Genomic DNA, 10,482 nt, shown 5'->3' on the forward strand with positions numbered 1-10,482 from the left:
GCGGGGATGGAACAGGAAATATCAGCAGGCTGTGGTAGCAGGGCAGGGATGGAACAGGAAATATCAGCAGGCTGTGGTAGCAGGGTGGGGATGGAACAGGAAATATCAGCAGGGCTGTGGCGGGGGCAGGACGGCCAGCAAAGCCTCCCAAGGAGGAGGCCTGTGTGTCCTGAAGGTAGGAAGGAGCCCTTGAGTACACTGGCCCTGCTGTGTCACGCAAAGAGCCAGGGAGGCCACGGGGCAAGCTGGACGGAGCGGGTGGGCAGGAAGCCCAGCGCGGAAGGCAGTGGAGGGTTTTGAGCAAAGGAATAAAACAATCAGAATCACCTTTCTTAAACATCAGTTTTATGAACGTACAACTCACATGCAGTAAGTCACCCTTTTTAGGGTTCTATGAACTTTGGTAAACGCATATACCCATGCACCTAGCACCATGGTCGAGGTATGCAACAGCTCCATCACTCCCAAATTCCTCTGTGCCCCCGAGTCAAACCCTAGGCCTACTGGCAGCCCTGCCGCCACTGACACGTTCTGGCTCTCTATAGTTTTGCTCCAGAATGTCACACACGTGGCATCATACAGCACACTGGCTTTTGAATCCGACTTCTTTCACCCGGTGTGGTGCATGTGAGAGTCACACACTGCCACGTGCAACAGTAGTGTTTCCTCTCACTCTTGAGTACTCTTTAATTGTACGAAGGCACCATCTGTTTCTCCACTGCCAACCGATGGACATGAGTTGTTTACAGTTTGTGCAGTTTTGAATAAAGCTGTAAACATTTCCAAGTAGATTCTGTGTGGATGTACGTTTTCATTCCCTAAGTGCAACGGCTGGACCACAGAAGTCACTGCAAACTGTCTAAGGGGCTACACCATTTTCTTTTCCCAGTAGAATTCTAGTTGCCTTGCCCTCTCAGCACTAAGCAGTGTCATTCTGAGAAGTATTCTGGCAACTATAGTTGAGTGGTGGAGTGTAACCTCACTGAACCAACTTATCCTGGGGTAAACCCCATTTGTGTCATCACGGATTGCCTTTTAAAGTATATTGTTTGCTAAAAGATTATACTGAAGGCTTTAAAAGTCTGTTCATAAGGAACATTGGTCTGCAGTCTTCTTTCCTTGTCATGTCTTTATCTACTTTTGGTATCAGAGCAAAGCTGGCCTCTGAAAATAAAGTAAGTTGGGAAATATTCCCTTTTTCTACTGTCTGGAGGAGTCTATATAGAATTGGTAATATTTCTTCCTTAAACAGTTGATAGACTTCACTAATGAAGCCATCTGGACCTGGAATTTTCTTTGTTGGAAGGCTTTTCCACTCTAAATTTAATAAATATGGTATTACTAATTTTTTTGTGATAGGGTCTCACTCTGTCCCAGGCTGGAGTGAGTGTAGTTGGTATTTAATAAATATGGCATTACTGAAGGGTTTTTTTTTTGAGATGGGGCCTCACTCTGTCCCAGGCTGGAGTGCAGCAGTACCGTCATGTCTCATCCCTTCTATCCTGACCTCCCCAAGAAGCTGGGAGCACAGGTGTTCACCACCACACTCTGCTAATTTTTTTATTTTTTGTAGAGACAGGGTTCCCTATGTTGTCCAGACTGGTCTCAAACTCCTGGGCTCAAGTGATCCTCCTACCTCAACCTCCAAAATTGCTGGCATTACAGACGTGAGCCATGGCACCTGGCCTGGTTATCTGTTCTCATTTTTTTGTCCTCTGGTGTTGAAACTGAAGGTTATCTATTCTTGAATGAGCACGATAGTTTATGTTTTTCAAGGAATTTTTCCATTTCATTTGTTTAAATGGACATAAATTGTTTATAACACCTTCTTTGTTTTATTTAAAATTTTTATTATTGTTTTTAAGAGACAGGGTCTCACTCTGTCACTCAGGCTGCGGTACAGTAGCACAATCACAGCTCACTGCAGCCTCAAACTCCTGGGCTCAAGTGATTCTCCTGCCTCAGCCTCCTGAGTAGCTGGGACTACAGGCACGTACCACCACACCCAGCTAACTTTTGTATTTTTAGTAGAGACGGGGTTTTACAATGTTGGCCAGGATGGTATCGATCTCTTGACCTTGTGATCCACCTGCCTCAGCCTCTGAAGTGCTGGAATTGCAGGCGTGAGCCACCGTGTCCAGCCTAATTTTTTCTATTTTAGTAGAGACAGAGTTTCACCCTGCTGCCCAGGCTGGCCTACAACTCCTGGGCTCAGGCGATCTGCCTGCCTTGGCCTCCCAAAGTGCTAGGATTACAGGTGTGAGCCACCACATCCAGCCCTTGGTCTAATTTTTAACCTGATCACTCTGGTTGTTGTGTTGAAGGCAGACAGAAGGGGTCAAGGGCAGAAGTGGATGAATTAGAAGTTGCTGCAGCAACAGCTGAGAGCCAGCAGAGGCGGCAGTGGGGGACCGAGAGGAGTGGCCACACTTTGGATATAGTTTAAAGATAAGAGTCCAGAAAATAGGATAGAAGGCATGAATCAGAAATGGGATAAGAAAAGGGAGAGAAGGATGATGTGCAACACAGTGAACCCCATGTCTAAAAAATGTACAAAAATCAGTGGGCAGGGTGGTGCCTGTAATCCCAGCACTTTGGGAGGCTGAGGCAGGAGGATCACTCGAGCCTGGGAGGTGGAGGCTGCAGTGAGCCATGACCGTACCAGTGCACTCCAGCCTGGGTGACACAGTGAGACCCTATCTCAAATAAATACATAATAACTGAGATGGCTTCTAAGGTTTTGGCTTGAGCATTGACTGAGATAGAGAAGGCTGTGGGGGGGAAATCTGAAGTTCAGGGGAGAAGTCAGGACTAAAAATACGAAATTGGATTCATGCTATTTAAAGCCATGGGAATAGGTGAGATGATAAAGCAGTGGGTGTAGAGAACACTCCATGGCACAAAGGCACACCCAGAGTTTGTGGGATCAGAGAAACAGACATAAAAAAGGTTCCAAGAAAAGGGAGTGCAAACGGACAAGTGTGGACAGCCCATGAGATGGGGATGCGCCTCGGTCTTCGAGTTGAGCATTGTGGAGGCCTGGAGACCCTGAGGGCGGCTCTGGTGAAGCTGGGGAGAGCCCCCTGCATGTGGGAAAGGGAATCACAGACAACCTCTCAAGAGTGGGGTGCTAGGAAGCAGAGAATGGGGAAGTCGACGGGGGGAAGGTAATTTTTTAAAGATGGAGGAAATAATCAGATGTTTATATGTTGACACAAATAATCCTGTAGAGAGGAAAACTGGCAGGGCAAGAAACAGTAGGATGTTGCCAGCATGGCATCCTTGGGGGGACGAGCGGGGCCTGGTGCACAAAGCAGGAGACAGGGCAGACGCAGGGGTGGGGGTGGGGAAGACATCTGAGGCTTTCTCCTTGCTTTGGCATTGCTGTGGCTCTGTCCACCCGATCAGGGCAAGACCAGACAGGGGATAGGCTCACCGTGGGAAGGGCCGAGGGCATGCAGCCTCGTCCCCAGGGAGAGTGCTGGCTGTGGTGAGGCTTGCCAAGGCTATGTCCTGGCTCCACCTAGGCAATTTATTAAATCTCACCACGCCTCCATTTCCTTACTGAAACGGGATCACTGTGGTGCTGACATGCAGATAGTTACCAGGCAAAAGAGCCAGTGCCCCAAGGGTAGGCATCCTGTACGGCTGTCCTCAGACCCCTCCAGACACAGCTGGCCCCTCACCCTCCTCCCTCCCTCCTGGGGCTGGTGCTGAGGGCAGGGGTGCACATCTCTGGGTCCCAGGGCCCTCCCTCCCAAGGTCGCCTTGCTCACCTGGAGCCAGCTTAATCTCCAGCGCCGTCCGGATGAGGGCCATCAGCGTGGACGTGAAGTGGACAGTCATGTCCTCGTTGGAGATGGGCATGTTCATGCGAACCAGGCGCTAGGGACAAGCAGGGCTGGTCAGGGCCAGGCCTGCTGGGGTCACCCCCCCCCAGGACTACTCAATGATGGGGTCCCTGGAGGCTGGGCTGGGCATCCCAGTGGTAGTCCCTGCCGGTGCCTAGGTCTGAGTGAGGTGGGGCAGGGGGGAGTTTTGCCAGCATTCACACTCTTCCCTGGACTCCCCACCCTGCAAATCTCAGCTGAGGACCCTCCTAGCTGCAGAAAAGTAGAACTGCAGGGAGACTGTGGCATAGGGCCAGGCCAGGAGCCTTGACCCCTCCGAAAGCACAGGTAGCTCCTCACCCGGGGGACCCCACCTGTGGCTCAATATAGGTGTGTGGCCTTGGCTGGGGAGAAGCGGCAGTCACAGACAGAAGGGGTCTTGTGCTCATGGCTCTGCCCACCCCCATCTTCTCCTCCCACCACTTGGATCATCTGGACAAGGGGTAGGTGGTCCAGGGTGCCTCTCTGGGGCCCAGCTCCCAGTGGGTGACACCTTAGTTTTAGCTCCGGCCCGGCAAGGCTTCCGCCTCTCACCCCCCAGCATGGGGCGTGGGAGAGATGTTCAATGCCACTAAAAGACAGAGCCCAACTCCCCACAAGGCAGCTCCCACTGGTGGAAGGACAGGAACAGACGTGACTGCCCAGGGCTCAGGCCGAGGCTGTTGCACTTCAGGGCGGGCTGGGGCAGTGTCCTGCAGCTTTGCTCCATCTCCCTTTCAGGCGGAGAGCCTGTTGCCAGTTCTGAGGGACAGAACAGCTGGAGACGAGTTTGTGTCTGCACCACAGTCCTCCAGGCACAGTCAGTGCTGCCCAGAGACCCAGGCTCTGGGAACTTAGAAGTCCTCAAGGAGGAAATGCGTCTCAGGTGTGCCTGGAAGATTTTCAGCATAGGGAGCATGGAGCTGGCCAAGTGGAGCCCCAGGAGCGCTGACCAGCTAGAGATAGGAGCTCCTCCCTGGGGTCTGCCTGTTATCACCCAAGCCTGCACCCTGTGGCAGGGCAGCCCCTTCTCTAGGTAGGGCCACACAGCCCTTCCCCTAGCATTCTGGCCCCAAATCCAGAGTCCTCAGCCTAACAGTTGGTGGGGTGTGGATGCAAGCAGGGCTGGAGACGTGAGCCTGACTGTCCCGAATGCTGGCAAAGCCCCGCGTGCCACATCCAGTCCCAGCCCCAGGGCTTTGCACAGCATTTGTGTGCAGCACACGAGGAGTAAACGGCTTCCCAGAGAACAGCATCCCTGCAGACCAGCATGGATGGTGGAGCGAGAGACCAAGGAATTCCTCTCCTGGAGGGCAGGCGGTGGAGGGAGTTGGGGAGAGCAGTGAAGGCAGAGCAGGCAGGTGATTTCCAAGAAGGAAGAGCTCTGCCCAGGCACTAGAGGGCTGCCCTACCCAGGGGTGCCATCAGCCCACCCCAGGCCCCAAAGGGTCAAGAATCTCAGGAAGAAGCCAAGAGGCAAGGCCAGGACAGACAGGTGTCTCTGCCCTGGGCCCTCTGTGGTGGGGCACTCTGGGCATCTCCTGGACCCTCCTCAGCTTGTCCAGTCTTCTGCTCCCACCCCAAGGCCTCTCTTGGTCTCTCCATGCCCAGAACCTTGGAGTCTGCCAAAGGCTGCTCCATCATGGCCCTTCCTGCTCAGCCCGACCCCAAGTGTGGACAGAGCTCTCCTTCTTGGGGACAAAACTGCAGCCTTGCATGCAGGACCCCAGGCAGGCACAAGGCAGGGCAGGGCAGGGGCTGAGGATGGCTTGCAGGTGCCACTCGGCTCCCACAGGCTGCACTGAATCAGGTAAGAAAGACCTAGAGTCAGGGCAGAGAGAGACGGCGTGCACAAGAGCTGTCCACAGCTTCAGAGATGAAAGCTCTGGCAGAATGCTTCCTCAGACAGAGGGGGACTCAGGAACACTTGAGGCACATGCTGGCGGAAAGACAGGCCCTTTGCGGGAGAGCAGTGAGGGCCTCAGGAGGACTCTCGGGTGGGTAGGTGGGTGCTGGGGAACAAAGGTGCTTACACATGGGGGCATGGGGTGGGACTGAGGACAGCTGGGCAGATGGAACAGGCTTAGGGCTGGGCCATGTGACCTGCTTGCCCACCCAGGAGGGAGGCCTGGAGGTGTCCCTCGATTTACCTCCTTCTTGGGGACTCAGCATCCCATGACTCCTAGGCCCTGAGGCTGTCCCCATCCTGCAGCCTGAGGCACCAGGAATAATAGCAAGATGTTCTCCCCAACACCCCTTTCCTTCTCAATGCCACAGTGCCTCCTCCGCACCATGGAACCTAGCACGTCCCTGGAGACTGCGGCCTGGGCCTAGGGAACCTCTGCTCTTGCTGAGCTGGGGAGGGGATTATACAAAAGCACCAGAGGTCCTGCAGGCCCCACCTGTCCCCAGGGCCAGACCCAGAGGGCTGAACAGCTCCAGCCATACCAGCGGCTTAGGGCTTTGTTATAAGCCCAGAACAAAAACAACCTCTGTTAAACAAGTGGTCTGTCCCCTCATTCCTAGGAAAGAAAGGGAGGGAGAAAAGGCAGGGAGGAGGGTCTAGTTCTGTCTCCCTGAACCTCCAGGGGGCTCTCAGAGGGGGCTGCTCAGGATGTGAGGACAAGAGGCCAGTGAGACATCATGGTGGCCATGTCCCTCTGTCTGGGAAGGAAGCTGGGATGGGGCTGAAGAGAAGGACACAGTGAGGTGGCCAGGGGCGCACAGCAGAGCGGCAGACAGACAGCTGGGAGCCCCCGAGAAGGAGAGGAGCTGGAAAAGCCAGCGCGAGCACCCCGTGCAGAGCACACACAGCCTCCTCGGGGGCGGGTTACAGGGTCAGGGTCTACCTTGTAGGCGACTCGAGCAGGGCATTTCTTCCCCAGCCCCAGAGGCGGGGACATGTGTTTCAGCATCTCAAACATGTCATTGTAACTGATTCGCCCACTGGAAACCCGTCCCAGCGAGGCCAGGGCACAGTGGGGTGGTCCACAGGAGGAGCGGCAGCAGGAGGGGAGCGGGGAGGGGAGCGGGGGGGGGGGCGGGTGAGGGGGCAGGGAGGAAGCAGACAAGAAAACAGAGCCAGTTAATCAAAGTGTCGGATTCAAAGCCCAAAATCAAAATAAGTAAAATGAGGGATTTCTCTGCTTGGCTTGACCCCTCCTGGCCCCCCACCCCCGAGCCTCACCTCCTCACTCCAGCCCCACACGGGGCAGTGGGCGGGGGTGGCGTCCGAGCTAATGAACATGGAGGGGTGAGGAAGGGCTGCATCGGGGCGGCTTTGGGTTCATAATTTCTGGTTTTAGTCTTTTAAAAATCACAGTAAATGCCAATCGGGAAAGAGCTGGTTCACCCTGCTGGAAGAGCTGGCAGGCAGGGTCAGGTGCAGATAAGGCAGTGGCTGAGAACCACAGCAGAGACATCAGCTTCCCTTATGATCAGATTTGCTTCCAAGTAAGGCTAGAGGCTAAAAGGTGGAGAAGATCTATAACAAACCAGAAAACTAGAGAGGGAGCCCTGAAGCTCTAAAGCCAAACTTGACTGTGGGGCAAGTCCTGCTTCAAGCCCAGAGACGCCCGAGGCCAGCCCAGGGCAGGGCTGCTGCTGGGGGTCAGGGCTGGGTGGGAAATGGGAGACTGCGGGAGGTAGGAGGAGCTGGCGGGACGTGGCCTAGGGCCACCTTGCACCAGCTCTGACAGCAAAGGGGCAGGTTGCAGGATCTGGGAACCTAAAGGCTCTAACGACATTCTTCTCAAGTTGAGAGGCCACCAGGCCTGGGGCCTACCTCCAACCCTGGGACACCCGCCTGTGGGCTTGGGGTCCTAGAGACACAGCCAGATTCAGGTGGCCCAGGAAAGAAAGGGGATAGTCTCTTCCTGGCAGATGGATCTGCCCTGGGGCCTTGCCCTCCTCCATGGTTCCAGACCAGGGGCTCCTTGGCTGAGCTGAGCACATCACTCCAGAGGCAAAGCAGGATGGCTGGTCTTTGGCACCCCACTCTGCCTCTGCCCTCTCTTCCCCCAGGGACTGGAGAGCCACTGGGTTACTGGGCTCTTCCAACCCAGAGGACGGCTGCTCCTGGCAGGCCTGTGCCCGCACTCCCTTCCTCTGGGGGTCGCAGCCTTGTCTGACCATCAGCTCACTCTCAAGAGCTTGGAGGAAAAACCAGGTGGGACAGTTGCTTCCTTGATGCAGGAGGGACCTCGCCCCCAGCTCCCACCCAGCCAGCTGGTCTCAGCCATCATGGCCCAGCCAGAAAGCTTTCTGTGCACTCTCAAAAGGCTGCCTGTCCCCAGCCAGCTAGAAGGGTCAGGGGAGATTAGAAAGGGAACCAAAGCGTCCAGGAGGCTGGAGTGCGGGGCAGGACAGGAGGAAAGAAAGGTGAGGTGTCGTCATTCCCAAACCAGGCAGGGAGTGTGTGCTGTGTTTGCGCTTCGGGCAGGGAAGTATGTTGGATGGAGGCTCTGAAGTTGCAAACCTTGTAGGCCAACCTACGAGGGCAGTTCTTCCCTAAGCCAACGGGTGGCGCAATACAACGCAACAAACTGTACATATCCTTATAATGAATCCGGCAACTGGAAAGGAAATGTCACAGGTTATGGCAACAAAGGCAGGGTGGGGCCCGTCCCGCCCGCCCGCCCAGCCTGTGATGGGAAGACCTGCCTCGCGCAGGCGCGGCGGTGGAGGTGAGGGGTGCACTGGATAGGTGGCACCTCGCTGGGGGACTAGGGCTTGGAGCTCCCCAGGAGGTGCGGCAACCCCAGTGTAATTTCCAGAGCCCGGTGTGTGCAGGAGCTGCTCTGCACAGAACACCCTTGTGCTCCACAGAGGCGGAGCATGTCCACAGCTGCTGGCTGGGCCCAGCCCTCCTCTGCACTCTGCTCTGTGGCCTGTGTCTCTCCTGGGCCTGCCCTGCCCTGCCCCTCCCTCTCCGCCAGCTCCTCGTCTCGCCCCCTGAGCGAGGATGCTCCCTGGGCCTCTCAGGCCAGCCAAGGCCCCTCCTCATGAGCCTCCCTCTGAGGCCTGACTCTCTCACCACCACAGCACGGTGGGTCTGCCTCTCTACCACAGCAGCCTCAGAGGCCCAAACCCATTGCCTCCTGACGGACCCTGTCTCCCTGAAGGCTCTGTGTCCTCCCTGGAAGCCCTGATCCAGCTAAGGACCCTCTCATCACAGGGCTGGCGTCCTCGGGTCACCACCAATGCTGCTCTCTCCTACAGTGGGACACCCGCCTGTGGGCTTGGGGTCCCAGAGACACAGCCAGATTCAGGTGGCCCAGGAAAGAAAGGGGATAGTCTCTTCCTGGCAGATGGATCTGCCCTGAGGCCCTCGGTCCAATCAGCTCCAAATCATGTTGGATTTGCTTCTGTAAAACGTGGAAGAAAGAGGAAGCCCCATCTCGGCCTCACCAAATGTGTTTGCTAAGCTTGTTGCAGCAAAGGGACCACCACGAGGGGCTGGACACATGTAAGACCTCCCACCCTCCACAACTGTCCCTGCCCACCAAGTCCAGGTGAAAAGTATGGCCCTGACACCATCACTGCTCGATTCCAGGACTGTACCCACTGTCTACAAAACAAAATCAAGCTGACTTGTTCAATCACAGTTCCAATGCCTTTCTTAACCACTCTCAGCTTTCCTTGCAGCCCCTCTGCAATTCGCCCTCCTCTCCAGCCTGACAGAAGCTGCCTGGCCTCCCTCTCCCCGCTGCCCCACCTCCCGTCCCCAGCTCAATCCATCCTACTTCTCTAGTGTTCAATCCTTCCTATTCCTTTAAGTTTGGCTCAAATGTGACCTTCTCTCATTCTTCAGGCCGGATGTGGCCTCTCCCTCCGCAGAAATGCCCTGGCCTTGAGCTACAGACACCATGTGGTCTCACTGCCAGGCCTGGCTGAGTGCTCTGACGGCATGTGTCTGTTTCACCTTCAGGCCCCTGTGCCAGCACATGGCAGGTGCTCAGGAGGTATTATTGGACAGACGGGTGCACACAGAAATGAGCAGCCAGATTGCTGCCAGTGTGACTGCAATTCTCCCCTCAAGTCTCCAGGCTTCACAACACAGGGTTAAAGCAACAACAAAGGGAGGCTGGGAAAGGTGGCACCAGGGTGAACAGCTCCGAGCCATCAGAATCCGCCCACAGCAGGCACATGCACACCACATGCAGCACACACACGCACACGCAGGCACACACACACCATTGCATGTGCACACCACAGGCACACACACGCACACACAGGCACGTGACCACCACAGCACATGCACGCCACACGCAGGCACACACATGCACACACAGGCACATGCACACCACAGGCACACACACGCACATACAGGCACATGCACACCACAGCACGTGCACACCACAGGCACACACACTCACACACAGGCACATGCGCACCACAGAATGTGCACACCACAGGCACACACACCACAGCACGTGCACACCACAGGCACACACACCACAGCACGTGCACACCACAGGCACACACACGCACACACAGGCACATGCACACGCAGGCATGTGAACACCACAGCATGTGCACACCACAGGCACACACACGCACACACAGGAACATGCACATGCAGGCACGTGAACACCACAGCATGTGCACACCA

General features: G+C 55.6%; 1 protein-coding gene across 19 annotated transcripts in view; it reads right to left on the reverse strand.

Annotated features, from left to right (window-relative positions):
• Positions 1-10,482, reverse strand: part of CACNA1B (calcium voltage-gated channel subunit alpha1 B) — a 235,782-nt gene that overhangs the window by 14,547 nt on the left and 210,753 nt on the right. For 17 of the 19 annotated variants that reach the window (XM_037730270.1, XM_017505589.2, XM_037730262.1 and 14 more), the window contains 2 exons: positions 6,719-6,815; positions 3,777-3,885 (listed from right to left, as the gene is read on the reverse strand). In XM_037730270.1, coding sequence (XP_037586198.1) covers positions 3,777-3,885; positions 6,719-6,815 — 206 coding nt within the window. Of the gene's footprint in view, positions 1-3,776; positions 3,886-6,718; positions 6,816-8,346; positions 8,444-10,482 lie in introns of those variants that run through there. The other 2 variants (XR_005196468.1, XR_005196467.1) reach the window with 1 other exon arrangement.

Source organism: Cebus imitator, unplaced genomic scaffold (assembly GCF_001604975.1).
Source record: "Cebus imitator isolate Cc_AM_T3 unplaced genomic scaffold, Cebus_imitator-1.0 Scaffold339, whole genome shotgun sequence".
Classification (NCBI taxonomy): domain Eukaryota; kingdom Metazoa; phylum Chordata; class Mammalia; order Primates; family Cebidae; genus Cebus; species Cebus imitator.